This window comes from Rhipicephalus microplus, chromosome 10 (assembly GCF_043290135.1).
Source record: "Rhipicephalus microplus isolate Deutch F79 chromosome 10, USDA_Rmic, whole genome shotgun sequence".
In the NCBI taxonomy this organism is placed as follows: domain Eukaryota; kingdom Metazoa; phylum Arthropoda; class Arachnida; order Ixodida; family Ixodidae; genus Rhipicephalus; species Rhipicephalus microplus.
In genome coordinates, this window is record NC_134709.1 from 14,560,127 (window position 1) to 14,583,611 (window position 23,485).

The 23,485-nt window shown below is 46.9% G+C and overlaps 1 protein-coding gene across 1 annotated transcript; it reads left to right on the forward strand.

The window, feature by feature from the left end:
• The first annotated feature begins 1,834 nt into the window (after window positions 1-1,834).
• On the forward strand, window positions 1,835-21,912 carry LOC119181851 (uncharacterized). Its single transcript, XM_075876018.1, has 6 exons — window positions 1,835-2,068; window positions 2,245-2,338; window positions 16,878-17,505; window positions 17,757-17,766; window positions 18,112-18,396; window positions 21,745-21,912. Exons 1-6 carry the CDS (start codon window positions 1,835-1,837, stop codon window positions 21,910-21,912), a joined length of 1,419 nt encoding a protein of 472 aa, XP_075732133.1.
• Window positions 21,913-23,485: the final 1,573 nt, after the last annotated feature.

Consider the following 23,485-nt stretch of genomic DNA (forward strand, 5'->3'; position numbering starts at 1 on the left):
ACGCTTGCCGTTGGCGGAGCTGACCGTAGATTGGATTGGCTAAACTTTTATTGGGTCCTCCAAAGGAGGACACGGAAAAACTGTGCCACAAGAAGTGCGGTTGTACTTCTTGATGTGATCGATATGGCATGTAATGTGTTCGAATGTACCATGCAATGTGTTCGCAGAAATTAGATGAGCTCTACACCAATCGAATCGCGTGACTCCGCAATTCGGTGATCCATGATCAATGTAAATGCGCGGTAGAAGAACAAGGGCGATAAGCAGATGGGGACTAGCCTGTAGACTATTCACTGAAGGTTCATTTTTCACATACCGCGTACATAATACTTAAACAGGAAAGGAAAAGATAGCCGTTAAAAGAATCACAAAGACCAATTTTTACACCCCGTGCACGAGGCAGAAGAGCTATGACGGACCTCGTCCGTTATTTCTCAGGAAATGTAGAATTATTTGTCTGATAAAGCAACGGACAGTTTGCTGGACTTCAGGTGACAGTCCGCGCTTGAACCCATTAGCTATTAGTTCCTGGCAGTCTACCACACCGATTTGGTCGCGTAATTTTGTTAAACTGAAGTGCATGACCGTTGCGTTCAATGGTGCTTTAGTTGGGAATTTGAAAGAAAGGTTAGTATAAATGAATATTTCGCTTATTTGACATTTTAAGTAATATGTACATTAATCATGCACATAGCATACAGTAGTCTAAACAAATTTTCCCTAAAACGCCCTTTAAGCATTGTTCGCTGCACCGGAAGTGAAATAAGGCAGCAAAAAATTTCTTACGTCATGTTGACATTAAAAAAGCTTATAACTTTCCGATTCTTACAATAACTGCTATGCATTTTTTTTACATAGCAGGTTGTTTTCTCGGTTAATCTTTTCATCTTACCACTTTCCGTTCCACCTCGCGCAAAGTAAACCTCTCACTCGGTTCTTCTCCATGCTTTTCGGAAATTTCCTCTATCAACCTGCTTTCTTAACTCATTAACATTTATGAATTTTTCGACGAACATCGCCGTCTTGAAACCAATAGGAATTAGAATACGCGAGGGTTCTTTCAAACCATCAAGGTGTACTTTGTCGACTACCAGCGACCTAAACGATGTACCGACGCCAGTGACCCGCGCGGCACCCATCGCCTGGCTGTTAGTGGTACGAGGACGAACGGTATACAATATGGCCCACGTACTTTGGGAATGCTCAACGAACGATGATAAGCCACGATGAAAGACGACGCTAACTGAGAGACGTCCTGAAACGAGATGCCTTGCTGAGATCTGGAAGGCAGCCCTCCTCGTCGAGGACCCCAAAAATCAGCTGTGGGCCATCCAGCGGGCTCGGGCGATCATCGAGAACTTCGAAAATGTGCTTCGAACGGTGGATCCCTGTCAGTTTAGCCAATTGGAATTGTACCAGGAATGCTAAAGGGCATAAGGAAGATGCGTTTCTCTGAATTCAGCAAATACCGTGCCTATAGACATTATATACTGAGGCTCCATTCTCGCACGAGAGGTACTGCGTTCGCCTGGCCTTGATTATTCATTTATCTCAATTCAGCGTACAAGAGAACGAAGAAATAATGAAAGATACGTCTTGCGTAATGAAGGTGGTAATCTACTCAAAATAACTATCGTTTTTCTCTCTTATTCGTACGAGCAATGTTGGAGACACTCTCTACTAACTGGAAGTGTTTATTGTTATTTTGCTACGCTAGGCTGAGACACAGAGGAAAAGCGAAAAGACAGGAGACGCACGTGCGCACACTAGTGGACTAGCGCAGGGAATAATCGAAAACGTCACCCTGGACAACCACGTCCTCTCTGGCTGGACCATGGAACCACTGCTTTTGGACAAGTCAGATGTGGTGGGGCAACTGGCAGAGGCCTTTAACACGCCGAACGCCGAGCAGAATTGTTCAGCTCCCGGGGCGTTCTTCAGAAAGTTCGTGTTGCCAGAAGGACAAAATACGTTGGACAACTTCCTTGACCCAACGGGTTGGGGAAAAGGTGTCGCCTTCGTCAACAACTTTAACCTCGGGCGATACTGGCCTAGCATCGGGCCACAAGTAAGTTTCAGTGAAAGGGAACGGTACTTATTTATTTATTTATCAATTTATTTATTTATCAATGCGAGAGGATTGAAATCCTGGAGGACACTTGAGATTTGCCTTCAAGATCGCGTGGTGGGCTTCGCGGCTGTGCCAATTCACAGACCGCTAATACATTCATCCTGATCATGCAGGTTTTTGCCCGCATCATCACCGACCTTCTCGTGTCTGCCTTTCTGACAGCCTCGTCTGCCACTCCGGGAAACTTCGGGCCTGCTGGCAACGGAAGTGAACCTTGCGTTTTCCTCCTGCCTGTCACCCATGCTGCAGGACCTTGAGCAGCCCCCCCCCCCCCCCCCCAATTTCGCTGTGGATCATTGAAAGGAATCTAGCTGCCCTATCGCCATCGACAACATCCTATGCGCAGACTATAAAGCAGCAACCACCGTCCACCGCGCAGTGTGGGCTTCGCGGCTGTGCCAATTCACAGACCGCTAATCCGTTCATCCTGATCATGCAGGTTAGTAGCTCGTATCAAGCACTTACTAAAAAATCGAGTGATTACTTTTTGGTGCAGCTACCAAGCCCACAGTGCTGCCTTTTACTTGTTTCTGAATGTATTGATGTCGTACGCGCCTTGCTACTGCTGTCGGGGGAGGTAGAGACAAACCCCAGTCCTGACAAAATCGTCGTCGAAGAACTGAGAAAGTTGTTTGCCGGCCAGGCCACTTTGATAACCGAAATGCAGAGCCTCAAAACCCAGCTAACAAGTACAAACAACTCTATCACTAATCTAAGCACCCGTCTCGCAGACTTAGAAAAGCGTTACCAAAGTCTTCTAGCTCTCTGAACAGAAGTCGACGCATTTAATTCTAAGACCAGTCAACTAACCCATCATATGTGTGACATTGAAGAGCGCCTTGACGACCTCGAAAACCGTTCCCGACGCAACAACTTAATATTTTACGGGTTTCCCCACACCAACCCGAAGGAAACACACGCTCAATCGGAACAAATAATCATTAGCCACTGCCTCGAAAGCTTTGGTCTTACAGTCAAGACTAAAGACATAGAGCGTGCACATTGTCTAGGGCGTTACAACACAAACCGGAAACGACCCATTATTGTTAAGCTTTCATCCTTCAAAACTAAAGAATCTATCCTTTCGAGCGGCCCAAAACTAAAATGCACTAATTTCAGCATTGGCGAAGATTTCACGCGTCCAGTTCGAACTGCACGAAAACAGCTTGTAACCTTTGCTAGAAGCAAATCCGTACCATTTTCATTACGCCTCAAAACCCTGCACATCGGAGCGCAGTGATCTATCTTTAACAATGCAGCAGGCATTTCCAGAGCCATATCGTAGGGATCATGTCGCCGTCAGCTAGAACGCCATCAGCCCCGTACAAACGCAAGAGCAAACCTGTCATTTTCTGTACTTCATACTAACATACGTAGTCTTCTTCCCAAGCACGTGCCCCTGTCTAATCTAGTACAATTATCCAGCAGTAGTGTACTGATACTAACAGAAACATGGCTCAGTGACGACATTTCAGATACACAGGTTTTGGCCGACTTGTCAAACTTTAACGTCTTTCGTCACGATCGTAAAAATGCACGTGGCGGAGGCGTACTCATCGCCACTACAAAAGAACTATCATGCTCTCTAATCAACACATCTTCACAACTAGAATCATTATGGGTAATATGCCGTACCCTTCCCGAAGCAATAGTACTTGGCGTATGCTATAGGCCCCCTCAAATTACCCAGACTTCCCCCGCAAACTTAACGAAATCTCATCCCAGCTAACTAATAAACACCCTAACGCACGTATTCTGCGTTATGGGATATTAACTTTCCCTCCATTAATTGGCTCAAGCAGGTTTCACCAACCTCGGGAAATACTGAAGCAAGAGAATTCGTCGATGTTTGCCTCAACTTTAACCTCATCCAACAGGTAACCGAACCAACGCGCGTCACCAGTGAATCCTCAAACATCAAACATTTTAGACCTGGTACTAACAAATAGCCCCAAAAGCTTAAAATCTATTGCATACTTACGTGAAATCAGCGATCACAAAGTCATTCATACCATATTTAACTTCACCCCAAAAATACGCCCCATTTTCCGCAAAATAATTCACGTGTATGATAAGGGTAGTTATAAATTAATTAATCGTGAATTACGAGATTTCCTACCATACTTCGAACTTAACTTCCGTTCCTGTTCTCTCAATGACAGCGGCTAATGCTTAAAGACAAGATAACTGACTTGACTGATAAATTCATACCCACAGTGAGCTTTACTGCCAATAAAAGTAAACCATGGTTTTCCAAAAGTTTGAAAACACCTGAAAATAAAAATAGCGCCTCTTCCGAGCTGCGAAGTTTAATGGTAATGCGTGCGCATATGGGGCAAGTACTATGCCGCGGAAGATGCTTACTATGCTGAAATTAGAAAAGGTAAACAGAGATTCTATCACAGTGATTCATCTCAAATCTAACCCTAGAAAATTCTGGGAAATCATAAACCCGCAACTAACACGAGACATCACGCTTACAAACGATAAAAATGAAGACGTAAGCGACACTGTTTGTGCCAATATCTTTAACACCGCGTTCTCATCAGTGTTCACTAAAGAAGCCAACGTACCGTTTCCTACGCCACCTACTACGACATTACCAGTGATGGCCCCTGTTGTGTTTATCCGTTAGTGGCATTTCATCAATCATTGACAAATTAAAGCTTTCATCATCAGCTGGAGTAGACAATATTAACTCTAAATTGTTAAAAAATACCAAAGAAATTATTGCAGTGTACTTTTTGATTATGTTCTCATTGTCACTCGAAACAGGAATTTTACCAGACTACTGGAAGGAGGGAAAGGTCATTGCAGTCCACAAATCAAGTAACAGACGGTCCCCCTTAAATTATCGACCCATCTCTCTAACAAGCGTCCCCTGCAAGATCATGGAACATTTCATATATTCACGCATCATGAACTTTCTTGACACCAACAATTTTTTTCATTCTTCCCAGCACGGATTTCGTGAATCATTATCCTGTGAAACCCAACTTGCTATATTTATTCATGATATACACTCTTCTCTCGACCGCCACTTCCAGACCGATGCAATCTTTCTCGACTTCGCAAAAGCCTTTGATAAGGTACCGCACAAACGCCTACTATTAAAATTTTCCCAGCAAAACCTGCACCCCAACATTCTGGCATGGATCACACAATTTCTTACTAACCGCTCTCAGTTCGTCTCCATTAAAAATACCCGTTCTAGCTCCCTCCCAGTAACATCCGGCGTCCCCCAAGGATCTGTACTCGCACCCCTCTTGTTCCTAATATATATTAATGATCATCCTGTTCATGTAACTTCCCATATCCGTTTGTTTACCAACGACTGTGTCATCTATCGCACAGTTACTAAAATTTCTGATCAAACTACAGTCCAACAAGATCTGGATCTCGTGAAACAGTCGTGTGATCTTTGGTTAATGAAGCTTAACCCCACTAAATGCAAACTCGTCTCATTTCAACGCCAGCGTAATCCTTTATCATTCTCATACCTAATCTCTAATTCCGCTATCGAACACGTTCAGTCATATAAATACCTAGGCGTCACCTTAATATCTGGCCTTTCCTAGAACACACACATCAACAACGTCATATCATCCGCGAACAGATCCCTCGGATACGTAAAGCGTCATTTGCGTCACGCACCACTAGACATAAAACTTCTGGCTTACAAATCGCTCATCAGACCTAAACTAGAATATGCAGCGCCCATCTGGAGCCCGCACCAGATATACCTAATAAACGAAATAGAATCTGTACAAAATCGTGCCACTAGGTTCATTCACTCTTCATATTCATACGACATAAGCATATCATCCCTAGAACGTGACATTGACATTGATAATCTATCTGTGCGTCGCCGCATCGCCAGCCTGTGTTTGTTTCACAAGTTCTTTCACAGTTCCCTCAATCAAGCACCTTAAATCTCCCATTAACGCACATATCTCACCGTACAACCCATCCTTATTCAATCGCACACGCACGCGCTCGCACTACTACTTTTGCTGCCTCATTTTTTCTTCGCACAGCAGTGGACTGGAATGGCCTTCCCCGTGTCACTGCAGCAATCACGTGTTCATAAACGTTTGCGCAAAACATAAATACATATTGTTTGTCAGAAGATCACTCTCTGTAACCTCCATTTGTTAACCCACCCCTTATGTAATACCCCCTCACCAGGGTCTTTAAGGTAATAAGGTGAAGTGAAGTAAGCGAGCCCCGTGCGCAAGGCCTTCTAACTTGCCAGCCTGGCTTCGGTTCTCCATGCATGTCTCAACCATGTCGCAAGGAAACTAACCGACTCACGTAACGTTAGCCGCTTCAAAGTAGCATAGGATGTGTACAGCAAGTACAGTTGCTAAATGCCCACTACACCACGATTCTTCCCTATTGAATCAGCGATAGTTCCTCCACGCATCTGCAAGGTAACGCGCGCACTACGCATCTCCTTAATTTGTCCATGCTTTTGCAGCTGAAAATTGTGACCTCCACCTTCTTCGAATCCATTGCAGTGAGCGGTTCTTAAGAAAGAGAAAGGAAGAGAAAAGTGAGCCCCGTTATTGTCTGCTTCAGTGAGCGACACCGCCACAGAGCTCACAAGGGGTGGGGGTGACGAGGGATAAAAAGGGTAGGAGTAAAGGTGTAGAAAAGAGGAAGAAGAAGCAACAACAAACTGAGGGGATAGGAGAGACAGGAAAGATGGAAGCACGGTCACTGGAGTCCGAGGATGGGGTACACTTGCGAGAGATGTTGTCGGCGTCTGTAGATGGCGTAGAGCAGGTCCAGTAAGTCAGAGCTACACTGTCGTCGAAGGTCGTCGGCGGCAGGAGGTGACGTAGGGCGAGCCCAGTCGGCCAGAGCTACGCTGACGCCGAAGGTCGCAAGCGCGCGGAGTGCGAGGGCGCACAAACGGTCGGCCCGGAGTCCAGCAAGCGACTCAAAAAATCCATTGAAGGTGACCCTGTACGTTCCCGGTGTGCTGCTCCGGCCACATCCGGAAGAGAACATCGTTACGCTCTTCGAGACAGAGTCTACGCCAGAAGACAAGAGAAGCGTCAGCTTCGTCGACGCACCGAACATTGATGGGCCAGTACCTGGCGACGCTGATAATGATAGATACTAGAGTTTCACGTAGGACGATATGAATTAGCACGGACGTATAGCGAAATGCCGATTGAGATGCCGGCCAAACATCCTGAACATGTGCTTCGAGCGCTGATTGCGACAACTCATGAACGATCACTGAGGCTGTGTTGGAACGAAGGTTTATAATATGCAGAAATGCTCTTTCAATGAGACTTTTGCTGGGAACTCTCAAATATCTACACCAAGGTTACTCACCGACAGACGCAGCAAGTCGTTGGAGCGTTCTTGAGTTAGTCGACAGGTGCTCATCGGTAAGTAGGGAGTGTGGAAGGGATGTTCTGACGTGTTGCGGGCGGCGATATAGTGTTCCGCTGGCCGTATGTAGCCGACCACTGCGCTAGATGATGAAAAATACCAAATGCACTAAATATACAAAATCACCAAAGTTAGCTCAACCACAAAAAGAAAGTCTACATGATACAATGTTGTGTTAAACAGCTGGGTACTGGTGGTTACAATTGTTCCCACGTTTGGGTACATGTAAATACACCAAGTGATAAACAAAGCCATTACAGCTCGTGCAGTAGTCTGAATGCGCGTATATAAAAAGCCGGCGAACCATCGCTAATAATACTGGACAAACTTGTTTGCACATGATTAAACTACTAGTGCCAAATGATCTCTAACAATTAAGCAGGATCAAACAAGCCTCGCTTCATTTAAAAAGCTTGGTAGTCACAACAGAATGCAGCTAGTCGCACGGCCACCCAACAATCTCTAACGAGATCCAGAATATCTTGCTTCCAACAGATATAACGACAAAAGGAATAAGGAGCGCATTCCTTGATTTCGAGGGCACTTTGGACAGCGCCTATACACTTTTCTTAAAAAGTAACCAGGGAGGGGGGGGGGGTATGGCAGGATCAGGAAAAGAAAAACGTTTTTCAACACGTAAATGCCTCATGAAACGCATAGTGACCGTCGGCAACTTTGGCGTCACGTAACTTATGGAACAATGAAGGAATTAAACCTATTGTTGTAAGAAGCAACCCTGTGTCTTATTACTTGCGACATAGAATTGACTTTAAAGCAAACTATTTTTTGTATATGTTTATTATACGTGCACTGTTATAAGCCAGTGCTGTGTGTGAAGTGACGCGGTGTCTTATGGAATATGTTGTCCTGCATTCAGCGGTCATAACGGGTCGTGTCACTGCATAGAAGACCAGCTTGTAGGAGTTGACGGGAGCGTTCCGACTGTAACCGCTGGCACGTACATATGAGATGGCACGTATCTGCTTCCATCAGTGGAATAGAGAAGTACGAACACGTAGCACTCAGTAGTAAGTCCTCCCGTGTGTCCATTGTCTCTCTATTTCAAGGTCCTCTGCTTTTCCAAGGATTGCGGGCACGGCACTCAACAAAGCAGAGTTGCGGGCACGGCACTCACTAAAGACCTCAAATACGCTCGTCTTTGCTTGTTTACAGATTCCGATTATCATTTCTGCAAGCAGCACGACCTAAACAAGTGTGTTCTACTCCGTCGAACATCTTTCAACAAGCAGACGCATTCATGCGGTTCCCTTGGAGCCAGCAGCCTACGTCATCGACGAGCCATGCTGTGACTACGTGGCCCAATCAAAGATGGATGTGCACGCCCCTCAACCATACATAAGGAACACCTCCGATCCACACGGACTCAGTTGCGGGCACGGCCCTCACCAAAGCATGACCTCAAATACGCTCGTCTTTGCTTGTTTACAGGTGAGGCGGTGCTTTTCATGTTTTCGAAACGATGAACTATTTCTCATAGTCGTGCCGTGCCCCAAAACACTGTTGTCTCTATCTTCTGATTACTGGTCTGTGTAGCTGAAGTTGGCTAGGAGTGGTGATATTGAGACAAATCCCGGTCACGCTGTACTTGAAGAAAAAATTGAACAAATTTTGCAAACATTGAAAGAACAGACAAAGACACTTGCTGATATAAAACGTGATCAACGTGCGCTTCAGAAGAAAGTAAAAGATAATGGCAGCGTCATAAAAAAATTTGAAGAACGAATGTCTATGATTGAGTCATCACTTCCAAAACTGACAGAAACTAAAGAAGCGGTTTCTGCTTTAACTTAATAAGTGGCTGTGCTTTCCCGGAGGGTCGACGATCTGGAAAATCGGCAACGAAGAAATAATTTGATCGTCTATGGTCTTCCCGAGAGACCAAATGAATCAGCCGATGAACTGTTTGAAACTGTAAACCAAAAGCTTTTTTTCTGTAATAGGTGTAAGCCCGTGTAGTGTAGAACGTATACATCGACTTGGAAAAAGGCGAGACCATTCCCGGCCTGTAATATTGTCGCAGTACAACGCGAACAAAGCACAAGTACGCCTTGAGGCAGCGAAAGCAGCGTGTTTTCAACAGCTAAGCCGCAAGATTGTCTTCTTTGTTGTTGAGTCAAGCCAGAGGCCCACTACATGGTGTCTGCTAAATCCCCACATCATCGTTGTCGTTCACACGCAGTCTCGGGTCATTTGCATCCCTCTCAAAGAGCATCGACCCGATGCGAAGTCAATAATGCAGTTTTTTTTAAAAGAAAAGTCTCACGCAATCACTCGCTGATGTAAGGCTTCATGCGCACTACGTGAACGAGTTCAGGATGGGGCTGGCGACGATTGGTACAACACGAACTGTCGGGAACAACTTCGTAAGTAACCTCACTCAGTTGTCGCAGTACTCGGGAAGGCCCAAAGTATCTTCTTAAAAGCTTTTCGGAAAGTCCTCGTTTCCGTACGGGTGTCCAAACCCATACTTTGTCGCCAGTTTGATAGACAACTGTTCTGCGGTGAGCATTGTAGCGGCCTGCATCGTGCTCTTGTTGCTGGCGGATCCGTAAACGTGCAAGTTGCCTAGCTTCTTCCGCGCGTTCCGTAAACGTGTTGGCGTATGGGTCGATGTCGTCACCTTCGTGCGGTAGCATCGCATCTAACATAGTTCGTACTTCTCGTCCATGAACGAGGCTGAACGGGGTCAGGCGCGTCGTTTCTTGCTTTGCCGTATTGTATGCAAACGTTATGTACGGCAAGATATCATCCCAATTTTTCTGTTCAACGTCTACGTACATCGAAAGCATGTCTTCAATGGTTTTGTTTAGACGCTCTGTCAGCCCATTCGTTTGTGGGTGGTAGGTGGTGGTCTTACGATGCGCTGTTCCACTCAGCACGAGGACGTGATCCAAAAGAGCTGCCATAAATGCGGCTCCTCTGTCTGTGATCACGACGGTTGGTGCACCATGCCTCAGTACAATGTTCTCGATGAAAAATCTTGCCACCTCTGCTGCTGTACCTCTCTGAATAGCCGTTGTCTCAGCATAACGGGTCAGATAATCCGTCGCGACGATAACCCAGCGGTTCCCTGCAGTAGAAGTAGGTAGTGGGCCCAAAATGTCCATGCCGATCTGGTATAATGGAGCTGTTGGGACCTCTACGGGTTGCAGGAGGCCAGCTGGTTTAATCGGTGGTGACTTGCGTCGCTGGCAGTCGAGACAGGTACGAACGTGGTGCTTCACGGCTGTGGTTAGTCTCGGCCAGTAATACTTTTGCTGTATTCTGGCCAACGTTCTCGTGTAACCCAAATGGCCAGAGCTCACCTCGTTGTGCCATGCTTTGAGTACTTCGGTACGAAGGGTTGCTGGGATGACGAGCAGATAGGCGGATCCCGTCGGCGAAAAGTTTCTTTTGTAGAGTACTCCGTCCCGTAAACAAAATGATGACAACACTCTTGCGAAAACTCTTGGCGCCTTCTGAGATCTGCCATCTAAGTAGTTAATTAGGCCAAGCAACTCAGCGTCGTCACGTTGTTGCTGCGCAATGGCAGTCGTGTCGAGGACACCGAGAAATGCCATTTGCTCCTCTTCAGGTAGGGTTGCCGACTCGATGGGTGAACGGGACAGACAGTCGGCGTCCATATGTCGCTTGCCTGACTTGTCTACGACTACAATATCGAATTCTTGCAGCCTGAGACTCCAACGCGCTAATCGCCCGGTAGGGTCTTTTAGACTTGTTAACCAGCACAATGAGTGGTGGTCGCTAATTACTTTGAAGGGGCGGCCATATAAATACGGGCGAAATTTTAAAACCGCCCATACCACGGCGAGACATTCCTTCTCAGTTGTAGAGTAATTAGCCTCGGCACGTGTTAACGTTCTGCTTGCGTAAGCGATTACCTTTTTTGTGCCCTCTTGCTGCTGCACAAGCACAGCTTCCAGACCAACATTGCTCGCGTCTGTGTGAAGCATCGTCGGGGCTTCTTCATCGAAGTGGGCAAGCACTGGGGGCGTTTGAAGACGTTGACACAGGTCATTAAAGGCAGCCTCCTGTTCTTCGTTCCACTCAAAGGCAACGTCGTCTCTTGTGAGACGAGTTAGTGGCGACGCGATGCGGGCAAAGTCTGCGATAAATCGGTGATAATAGGCACAAAGGCCCAGGAAGCGTCTGACAACCTTCTTATTGGAGGGTACTGGGAATCGTGCGACAGCGGCAATTTTTCCAGGATCGGGTCGGATGCCTGCGTTACTGACGACGTGACCGAGAAACTGAAGTTCGTGGAAACAGAAATGACACTTTTCCGGTTTCAATGTTAGGCCCACAGACCGTATGGCACGTAAAACAACTTCCAGCCTTTGGAGATGCTCGTAAAAAGTCGTTGAAAATACTACAACGTCGTCCAGATAGACTAGGCACGTCTTCCACTTCAATCCCGAAAGTACCGTGTCCATAAGCCTTTGAAATGTCGCGGGCGCGGAGAACAAACCGAAAGGCAAGACTTTAAATTCGTATAAACCATCTGGCGTCACAAAAGCGGTTTTCTCTCGGTCTCTTGGGTCTACCTCGATCTGCCAGTATCCACTCCTCAAGTCCATGGAAGAAAAGTAGCGAGCGTGCCGAAGTCTGTCAAGGGAGTCATCAATACGTGGGAGCGGGTACACATCTTTTTTGGTCACCCGATTCAGCTTCCTGTAGTCCACGCAAAAACGCAGCGTGCCGTCCTTTTTCTTTACTAGCACTACAGGCGATGCCCAGGGGCTCTGTGACGGTTGAATTACATTATCTTCAAGCATTTTCGCTACTTGTTGTTGTATGGCTTCGCGTTCCCTTAAAGCTACACGATAAGGGTTCTGGTGAATAGGTCTCGCCCTGTCCTCGGTGATTATTTGATGCTTTGTCAAAGGTGTTCGACCAACTCGTGAGGTCGATGAAAAGCAGTCGTGGAATTCGGCTAGTAGCTGAAGAAGTCTCTGTCGGTCATCCTCTGACAGAGTGGGACTAACATCGAGAACGGGTTCTGGTTCTTGATTAGGCACTTCGTCTAATACCGATAAACATAAACTGCCTCGCATGTCTACGATATTGTCGTAAGAAGCGATAGCTGTGCCCTTCGTAAGGTGCCGGCGCTCAGTACTGAAGTTGGTCAAAAGTAAATTCGTGCGCCCACCAGTGAGACGGACGATACCTCGTGCGACCGAAATGCCATGGCTAAATAGCAGCGAGCCAATTTGGTCGGCAATGCCTTCGCCATCAAACGCTTTGTGCCCTTCCACCGAAACAAGAGTGCATGACGGTGGCGGGACGACCACATCATCATCGATTATACGTAAAGTGTTACGTATTGCGTCTGAAAAGTCAACCAAACCAGGGCTGTTGCGGAACGTAATTGAACGGTCCAGGATGTTGATGACGGCACCATATTCTCTTAAGAAGTCCATCCCTATGATCAGGTCCTTGCAACATGAGGTGAGGATGACAAACGTCGCCACGAAAGAAGAGCCGCCGATGCCGAGTCTCGCTGTACACCTTCCGACAGGCATCAACAGCTGGCCGCCTGCTGTCCTCAGGTGAGGTCCCGTCCACGTAGTCTTCACTTTCTTTAGGCGCACGGCAAGGTTTTCACTTATAATAGAAAAGTCGGCACCGGTGTCAACTAAGGCTGTTACTTGCTGTCCGTCTACAAAAACGGTAAGATCTGTGGTCACAGTTTCGTCAACGTTACAACTAGTCGGCTTCACGGCGTCCTGTGGTAAGAGTAACAGGGGCCTTTTTTCGTCGCCTTGGCGGCCTGCAACCTCACCCCCGGAGGTCGCCGCCTTCAGTTTCCCCGGCGTGGACTTGGTGACCTCCTTCCCCTGGCGTCGGCTGTAGAGCCGTGGCGCGACGAAGGCGATTATGCCGGAGACGGAGAACGTGGTCGACGTCCCAAACCTGGCTGGTAATTAGGCTCACTGTCGTCATTGTTGGCACGTCGGTTGTCAAAATGGAACTCAGACAAGGAAGGTCGTTGAGAATCAGCGTCCCGGCGTGGTGGGTAGTCGTCGTTGGGGCGTCGATCGTCAGACCATTGCCGAAGAGGTCGAAACGTGTCGACGCGGTGCCAGCAATGACGAGAAATGTGGCCGACACCTCCGCAGGTAAAACAAAGTGGACGTATATCCACGGTGCGCCAGACGTCTGTTTTACGAAGCTGTGGACGCCGCAACGGCTCATAATGTTGTAAATGCCGTGTCTCGTTGGGAGACGGCTCTTCGTACGGCAGCATTTCGTACGGTGGCACGACGGAAGGGCGCCGCGGTGTCTGTTCTTGCGGTGACGACCAAGGAACGGCTGTCGATGGCTGGCGGTACGACGGCGGAACGGGCGGCGGGCGGCGAAGCGCGGCTGCGTAGCTCATGGGTCACTGATCGTGAGTAGGATCAGCTGCAGAAAACGCTTGGCGTATTTCTTCGCGGACGACTTCAGCGACAGACGCCGTGGGTGGTTCCGTGACCAGACTCCGCAGCTTCAGCAGCTCCTCGCGAACAATCTCTCGTATTAAATCGCTTAACGAGCTGTGATTATCAGATGTCGTAGCGGCGAGTGGAATGTGGGTGCTGCTGGACAAGCGATCGTATTGTCGGCATCGTAGGTGAAGCGCCCGCTCGATAGCCGTAGCTTCTTTGATGAAGTCTGTCATGGTGCTTGGCGGGTTCCGCAAAAGTCCGGCGAACAATTGCTCTTTAACGCCACGCATGAGGTAGCGTAACTTTTTGTCGTCGGTCATGTGCGGGTCAGCTTTACGGAAGAGACGGGCCATGTCCTCAGCGAACATTGCGACCGTTTCATTGGGTTTCTGAACCCGTAGCTCGAGCATATGTTGCGCACGTTCGCGCCGGTCAACATCGGCAAATGTGTGAATCATCCCTCTTTTAAAGTCACTCCATGTTGACAAACTGCCTTCTCTGTTATCGTACCAAGTACGAGCACTGTCGTCGAGATAGAAATAGGCGCGGGAAAGCCTTTGTTCAAGAGACCACTGGTTGGTGTTGGCGACACGTTCATAGTGATCAAGCCAGTCTTCGACGTCTTCATGTGCTCCACCACCAAAGCGATCAGGCACGAGCGGTGAAAAAAAGGTTACCTGAGATGGGGTTGGTGGACTGCTGTCTCGTAGTAACTGTTGTGGACTGGCGGTTGCCATTGGTAGATGTGAGCGCTGCCTTGTAGAGTGTTCCTGCGAGGGGGTGAACTCTGGAGGGAGGCTTCGCAAGTGACGACTGAAGCGATGCACGGGAGTGTCGACAAGTGCTTCTGGACTGGATGAACGGCTCCCCGTGGGAGTGTGGAGCATCAGGTGGTGTCGCGGGCCAGCACCTCCACCAGTGTCGCAGTACAAGTACGCCTTGAGGCAGCGAAAGCAGCGTGTTTTGAACAGCTAAGCCGCAAGATTGTCTTCTTTGTTGTTGAGTCAAGCCAGAGGCCCACTACATGGTGTCTGCTAAATCCCCACATCATCGTTGTCGTTCACACGCATGCAGTCTCGGGTCAATATTTGCCTTATACAACTCCAAAGAAAAGAGTGATATCTTGATGAAGTGTTCAAAATTGAATTGTTCAAAAAATTGAATTGTTCGAAATTGAATTGTGTGAAATTGAGTGTTCCCAAATATTTCTGACTAATTATGACTAAACATCGCATGCGCGCTTTCTTTATGGCATGAAGGTCAAGAAAAAACAACAAGAACGAGTAAAACGAAACAAGCTAATCAGAATCGAAAAGTTCACCTGAGAACCGTGGAACAAAGATATCGGAAATTACAATATGGATGCGACATCAACAAGGCCTATGTCAGCCTATTGCTCACATGATTGAACCAGCTGTAATTTAAATGAAAGAGAATTACATTTAGAAAAATTCATGTAATGGGATTAGAAATGTAGATTCATTACTGTTTAAGGCTACAATTCGGCCAACTTTCCGTTCCATAGAAACTGTGCACAGCATTTCGCTTCCATGCATTGGTCCCCACCTGTAACGTGAATTGACAAACTGTTTGTGCTAGTATTCTCAATTACATTGAAAATTAACCTGAGAGCCGGCATGAATTTGTGTATGTCTTCAGAAAACGACTTGAGACAGCGTAAGGTGTACAATGTAGGAATAATCCTGATCTTCCTATGACATTAAACTGTGGAAGCTAAGGCTCGTCAGAACAGCTTGTTCAGACATTTACTTTGAAGATTTAGAGTATTCACAATCCATACTATTTAACTATCCATAGCGGTACATTCGCATCCGACCACTATCTAGGCTTCATTGATAGTTAATTTATCGGCACACGCCGTAAAAACTTCTCCTCAACCTTTCGTGCAAAAGTTAAAGTATATCGATTTCTTCAAAAGCAGCTGGCGTGAGCGCTTGAGGACTTCTATACTCGGCCCGTATGAATGAAGCTATACTTGTCCCGCAATCAGCCTTCTCTTCATACGAGCCTTCAACCTTATTCTCCGTCACTGGCGGGCGTGCTTCGTGTGAATTTGAGCCCGAGAATTTCATGCAGTTACAATCAAAGCTATGCCAACGTTCTTTCTCGTATGCTTTCTAAAGTGTAATGAGCGCCCTTCAGGTTCAAAATAAGGTCACCGAAAGAGGCCACGTTTCTATATTCGCTTCATATTTTATAATAATCAAAACGACTCGCCCTTGAAAACACACCCGTTTTCGTTCTTCTTGTTCTCAACGGCTTCAAATATTCTGTGTTAGGTTACAACCTAATGAAAAAATGCCAGTTCCGCTTACAAAACCACAGAGTGTCTACTCTGAAAGAGTAATGCTAGCTGTTTAACTCAAGCAGGAAACACTCAACTACAATAAGTACTACGCCTCATTAGAGTTAAAGGTTCGTCATTACTGCATCGAAAAATACGCTTGGTTGAGCAGCTGCTTCAAAATCACTGAGGAAATTTACCAGGGCATTGAAGTTTCAATCCCGAAACCAGCAGTTCAAGCGTGTGTCCAGATGGGAAATTCAACTAGCTGAAACACTGGACAAGTGTATGACGTCACGAAAATAAGCCAACGCTACTGGACGAAGAAGTGAAGCAAGTTCTGTCGAACGCATAGCGACGGCAGTGGGTTGAGATGACATTGTCTTTTTAGATTGCACCCGAGTATAGCGTAAGTTCGGTGACACTGGATACTTGCGCAAAGGCGACGCAGAAACGTCCACTAGGGGATGAACGCTTTCCAGACCCATAGTGATACTGGAGCAACGCATATGAGCGTATTGAAGTGACATGGCTGAGTTGAGAGGGCTCGTTTTCATGCTAACAATAGCTTGCACATCCCCAGGCGGCGAGTCCTTCTTCTCACACCGCCGATCCTTCACCGTAGACTACGCCAACAATCAGTTCCTCAAAGACGGCAAGCCCTTCCGCATCATTTCCGGTTCTCTGCACTACTTCCGCGTACCGAGGGCGTACTGGAAGGACCACCTGCTAAAGATGCGATTCGCAGGCTTGAACGCGGTCGACGTCTACGCCGAGTGGAGTGGACACGAAGTGGAACCAGGCACGTTCAACTTCGAGGGAGACTACGACTTGAGGGCCTTCCTGGACGTCGCCAAGGACGTCGGCCTACTCGTCGTCTTCAGACCGGGTCCCTACATATGCGCGGAAAGGGACAACGGTGGACTGCCATACTGGCTGCTGAGGATTGATCCCGCCATGAGGTACTGGTCTTCGGACGCCTCCTTCATCAAGCGCGTCAACGAGTGGTTTCACGTCCTGCTTCCCTTGGCCCGGCCGTTTCTCTACAAGAACGGTGGTCCCATTGTGCTCGTGCAAGTAGAAAACGAGTACGGCTACTACGGTATGTGCGACAGCGTCTACATGCGCCACCTCGTCTATCTGAGTCAACGCTACCTCGGTCAGGACGTTGTGTTGTTCAGGACAGACGAGCCTAACTCCACCCTCTATAGGTAGGGGAATAATTGTTATACGTCTAGTCGGTGGTATTTGGCTATGACTATTATAAAACAAATTCGGTAGATCCTACGAGCCTGGGAATCAACTTTATGCTAAGCACGCGGAGGAAAAATGACCATGTTGCAACTTTTTAGCGACACGTCACATGACGCTAAATATATGTACGAATGTTGCATGCAGGGTAATATGTTGAAGAGTCGCAGATGTTTATATAACCATTTTTCCACTTGCCCAACGATGTCAGCTGGACATGTGTTTTAGCAACACCAGAAGCTGATATGAAGCGCTGATGCTCGCGAAGATGCTGGCCCTTGACACTGCTACTTAAATCAATTTCAGCACATGGCATCTCACCACAATTGACGTTTACCCGACGTGACGGCTGTATGAAAGGAGTACATATGTAATGATTATAAAATTGGGCAGGCAGCACTGCAACCACTAGTGACATTTCACGAAGATTAGCGTCTATTTGAAAAGTAGTTCCGAGACCTGGCGTGGCTCTGTGGTAGAATCTCGTGTAACACTATTCAAAATATACCACGAACGTAATAGATCACAAACGTGCGCAAAAATATTACCAGGGGCTTCATTCACAGGGAATAACTTCTAACGTCACTCTCGGACACGAAGTGCTTTCCGGGTGGACTATGGAGCCTTTGCCATTGGACAAGCAACACGTCATCAGGCATCTGACAGACGTTCTGGAGAGCTCGAATCCAGGCCGACACTGCAGTGTACCTGGCGCGTTCTTCGGGACATTCATGCTGCCCAAGGGCCAGAAAGTACTGGATACCTACCTGGACCTAACAGGCTGGGGCAAAGGCGCAGCCTACGTTAATGGCTTCAACCTTGGACGATACTGGCCTAGTATAGGCCCGCAGGTAAACCCCTTTTTATATACACACTCGCGCTGAGGTAATTCTATTGTCGTCACCCCAACAGTTGGCCTTCTCAATCTTGCAAATTCTGGGTCTCTTACACAGTAGGCTGACATCCTTGTAGAGGTGCCCTAAACACCCCATACCCTCTTTCTTGAAACGATTTCTAGTGAGGAGCAGTGGGCAGCTGCTTTGTGCATCTCGAGGCCCGACATTCAGAAGGCCGCCCTGAAGTGGGCCGAAAGGCGGAGGAAGCACTCTCCAAGTAGTTCTCCCCCTCCCCCTATACCCAACGACTTGTTTCTCTTTAAAGAGGGACGAATCAAGTTGTTCATTAATTCATTTATTTGTGGCATTCCTAGGAGATAGTAAAATTTTCAATTCTTCAATCTCCTATACAGCAACTCTAACCAGTCCATCAGCACAACTGCAGAATTTGGGCAGACTTTCTTTTCCTACAGGTTTGACGAAACGCCTTTTGTTCTTTCTTATAAAATAAAGCTTATTGCTAGTTGCGCGAACTTGCACATGACCGAACTATTTGATTTTCTGTGTTCTATCAGTTACTACATTGAAAGTTAGCCAAATTGCATGCGCATTACCACAGTTGATGGAATTAGGCTGGTTATGACTCGACTTGGTTAATAGCGTTCTTAGTTTCACACCTCGGGGTGGTTTAGTGGAGAAGGGAAACAACAATCACTTGAGATATCAAATTTCATAAACATTAAGGATTCATTAACCCTTCGCGACTGATAAAAAACTTACCAAAATGAGCAAAAATGTTTTTCACTCACTATTTAAAGCCTTTTTTTCCTAATAAAATAGCACCATGTTTTAATACAATAACGTTTGTTTTACTTTTATATTTGTGTAAAAATATACAGCGCTCGCGGTATCAGAACCGGCAACGCAACGAAAGGTGAGGAACTTGAATAAAAAGCACTATTATAGAACCATGGACACATGTGACCACCCCGCGCCGAAAAACAGAACTACAGCGATTATGGTCATCATTGGTTCATCTGTCTTTTTTTTAGTTTTTTCTTTCTCTTTTTTTTCTACCACGTTGCTGAAGCCGACCAGCGAGAGCACATCATATTTTGTCCAATAGAAGTTTTAATCACTCAATCAATTTTTATACAATTTATTTGTTCTACATAAGACCATTTTTGTTGATTAAAAAGTCTTCATTTGTCACGTTTGAGAATATCGCGACAACTATATATGCTCGTCGACGGTCGCGTAAGGCTGGAAGGTTAAACGAGTCAATTTACGTATTTTTCGTTTAAATGGGGGCGGGCCACACCCCTTCTTGTGGTCATTTATAATAGGGAGACCATTCCGTACCTTACATTTACACAGTACGACCATTCACGCCGTTTTATATTGCACCGGGTTACGGCTACACATGTTTACGTGACGACAGTGGAGACCAACTGACACCGACGACATATTCAAAAATTTGTCTTCAGCCATCTTTTACCCAGAAAGTAGGGCACCGACGGCAGGCCTTTGCGAGAGGCACGCCATCGCTCCATTTTCATTAGTGCGTCCATTGTGGAACTTGCTCTTCATCCGACTCGACCAATCGGAGGAGGGGCTTAGGTGCCTCTCCTCCATTTAATGTCGAACACTGCACATGCCCATGTTGACAGCGACAGTTGATTTGAAATGTTACGGCTATTCACGCCGCCGTGGTCAGTAGCTTCGCAGCTGCTGGGGACTGAGGGCCGTGAGTTATTTGACGTATGCATGTGGGAGGTAGTGGCCAGATACTGCACCAGGGTGGCCAATCCTTCTCTGGTGAGGGAGTGCGTTCCCGGCGGTGGTTACCGGTGAGGCCGCACCCCAGGCCTCGTAATGCAGTTCCATCACCACGCGGATTTTTTTTTTTTAATCCGGTTGGGAACTGCGCGGCACCGGGATTTGAACCACGGACCTCTTGCATGCGAGGCAGATGCTCTAACCACTGCGCCATCGCCGCACCTTCATTCATTCATTCATTCATACTATCAATCAGGTAATAGAGAAATGCTCAGAGTGTAACCAACGACTATGCATTGCCTTCATAGATTACGAGAAGGCGTTTGATTCAGTAGAAATATCAGCCGTAATGCAGACACTGCGGAATCAGGGCGTAGATGAAGTATATATAAACATTCTGGAAGAAATCTACAGGGGATCAACTGCTACCATAGTGCTTCATAAAGAAAGCAACAGAATACCAATCAAGAAGGGTGTAAGGCAGGGGGACACAATCTCCCCAATGCTATTTACCGCGTGCTTACAGGAGGTTTTCAGAAACCTAGAATGGGAACAGTTAGGAATAAGAGTTAATGGAGAGTACCTTAGTAACCTGCGCTTCTCCGATGACATTGCATTGCTGAGTAACTCAGGGGACGAATTGCAACTAATGATTACGGAGTTAGACAAGGAGAGCAGAAAAGTGGGTCTTAAAATTAATCTGCAGAAAACTAAAGTAATGTACAACCACCTCGGAAAGGAGCAGCGCTTCGAGATAGGTAATAGTGCACTTGAAGTTGTAAAAGACCATGTCTACTTAGGGCAGGTAATAACCGCTGAGCCGAACCACGAGATTGAAGTAACTAGAAGAATAAGAATGGGGTGGAGCACATTCGGCAAGTACTCTCAAATTATGACAGGTATTGATTGATTTGTGGGGTTTAACGTCCCAAAACCACCATATTATGAGAGACGCCGTAGTGGAGGGCTCCGGAAATTTTGACCACCTGGGGTTCTTTAACGTGCACCCAAATCTGAGCACACGGGCCTCGACATTTCCGCCTCCATCGGAAATGCAGCCAAATTATGACAGGAGGATTGCCGCTATCCGTCAAGAGGAAGGTATATAACAGCTGTATCTTGCCGGTACTTAGTTACGGAGCAGAAACCTGGAGACTTACAAAGAGGGTTCAGCTTAAATTGAGGACGACGCAGCAAGCACTGGAAAGAAAAATGGTAGGTGTAACCTTAAGAGACAAGAAGAGAGCAGAGTGGATTAGGGGACAAACGGGAGTTAAGGATATCATAGTTGAAATAAAGAAGAAGAAATGGACATGGGCCGGGCATGTTGCGCGTAGACAGGATAACCGCTGGTCATTAAGGGTAACTAACTGAATTCCCAGAGAAGGGAAGCGAGTTAGGGAGAGGCAGAAGGTAAGGTGGGCAGATGAGATTAAGAAGTTTGCGGGTATAAATTGGCAGCAGCAAGCCCAGGACCGGGTTAACTGGCGGAACATGGGAGATGCCTTTGTCCTGCAGTGGACGTAGACAGGCTGATGATGATGATAATGATGATGATGATGATGATGATGATGATTCACCCAGGTCACCCTGTACGTTCCCGGGGCGCTACTCCACCCGTACCCGAAGATGAACACAATCCTGCTTTTCGAGACCGAGTACACGCCACCGGGAAATAGGACTGTTAGCTTCGTGGACGTCCCCAACATCGACGGTCTGGTTCCAGGCGACCCTGTGCGCTTCACGGGATAGCGATCTACTTGCGGGGCATCCAGAGTTTTGTCCCCCCCTTTAAGAGCTGTTCCACGCACTTCCCGCACAGCCGCAACGCACGTGCCGGGACCCCAACCGCACGCAAGCGGGGGACAAATAAGCCAATTGGCAACGCTCTTTCACCTCCGCAGCGTCACCAATAGGCTTATTTGTACCACGCTTGTGTGCGGTAGGCGTCCCGGCACGTGCGTTGCGGCTGTGCGGGAAGCGCGTGCAACGACCCTTACCCCCTCCGGGTGTAGGATTGCTTCCAAGCCTATCCCCCCAGACGCCCCCCCCCTTTTTTTTCCTTCTTTTTTTCAGGCAGGCAGTTCTCGAGTGCTTCTCAATGCCCCGCCACCACGATGTAAGTTCCAGAAAGACGAGACCAGATCGAGGAATTGCGATGGGACACTTGAAACGCTAGAAGCCCTCCGTCCAGCTCTTTCTACATCAGGCAACAACACTGGTGGAGAAGTACAATAAATGATGCAAGAAAGCAGACACGTTGAACGACTGAACAACAAACGAGAAAAAAAAGCGTATTATGCGCATTTATTATACGTATTATGCGCATTTCGAAAGCCGCCCGCGGCGCAAGGTGATCAGTCATAATTTTTGTCTAGGTTTTAATTCATACGTAATGTAACATATTCGCCCCTCTTTCTTTACTTGTCTTGCTTTGGTAAGGTCGTACTAAGTGCTGCAGACAGGTGCTGTATATCGAAAAGGGTGGACTGTAGTCTTTCTTGGTAGATCACTCTTTAAATATAAATATAGAGAGTGATAAAAACAAAACGAGGTTTCTGTTCTCGGTCTCCTCTACTTTTAATGCGCTTTCTATTGAAACTGATGTCATGCTACAAATCACTTTCCCTGCTACAATATAAACATTCTGGCTTATTTCCATTACATTCGAGGAAAAATAGAAACAGTACACCACTACCGAACAAACATTCATAGTATCCAGTACCCAGCTCAACCATTTCCACCTAAGGCCGTTCTGTGCAAAAAATGACCGTAGGTTAAATTGTATTTGTTAGCGATAAATGCACCACGAAAGCATTGATATTTGCTGAGATGAAAGACGTTCCCTAAGTTTGACGAAACTATGTGACGTTTCGGAACCGCATACAGTGAACTGTATTGTTCACTCTATCCTAACCTGTTCACTGACCAGTGAACTGGTCAGTGAACTGAACTGGACGTCGTTGTCACATATCCAGTATGCGGCTCCAATGCGTTAGATAATTTCACCACACTTCGTCAGTCCCCGTGTTTCATCTCATTCAATGCCGGAGCAAACGAACTTTCATCGAACTCTTGACTACATTGATATGCGCTACTTAAAATCACTTGCTGTTGGTTCCATGTTCAGGCAACACTGACTACATTATTGGCTCGGGCCTCAGTGAAGTCCAATCTGTGGTCGAGCCAAGCCGTACCAGGTGGATAATTTTGTTTAACGTGATAGCGTTAGAGAGCCCGTGTCGCATAAATTCCGCCATCAACGCCGGCACCGTTGGTTGTGAGCGAAAAATCCAGAAAAATGGAAATAAAGTAAAGAACAAAA

Excerpts from the sequence above, each read along its gene's own strand:
- LOC119181851 (XM_075876018.1), top strand. The coding sequence starts at position 1,835 with ATGGAACCACTGCTTTTGGACAAGTCAGATGTGGTGGGGCAACTGGCA. Across the intron at positions 2,069-2,244 it reads GGCCTAGCATCGGGCCACAA|GTTTTTGCCCGCATCATCAC; the intron begins GTAAGTTTCAGT and ends CTGATCATGCAG. Across the intron at positions 2,339-16,877 it reads CGGGCCTGCTGGCAACGGAA|GCGGCGAGTCCTTCTTCTCA; the intron begins GTGAACCTTGCG and ends GCACATCCCCAG.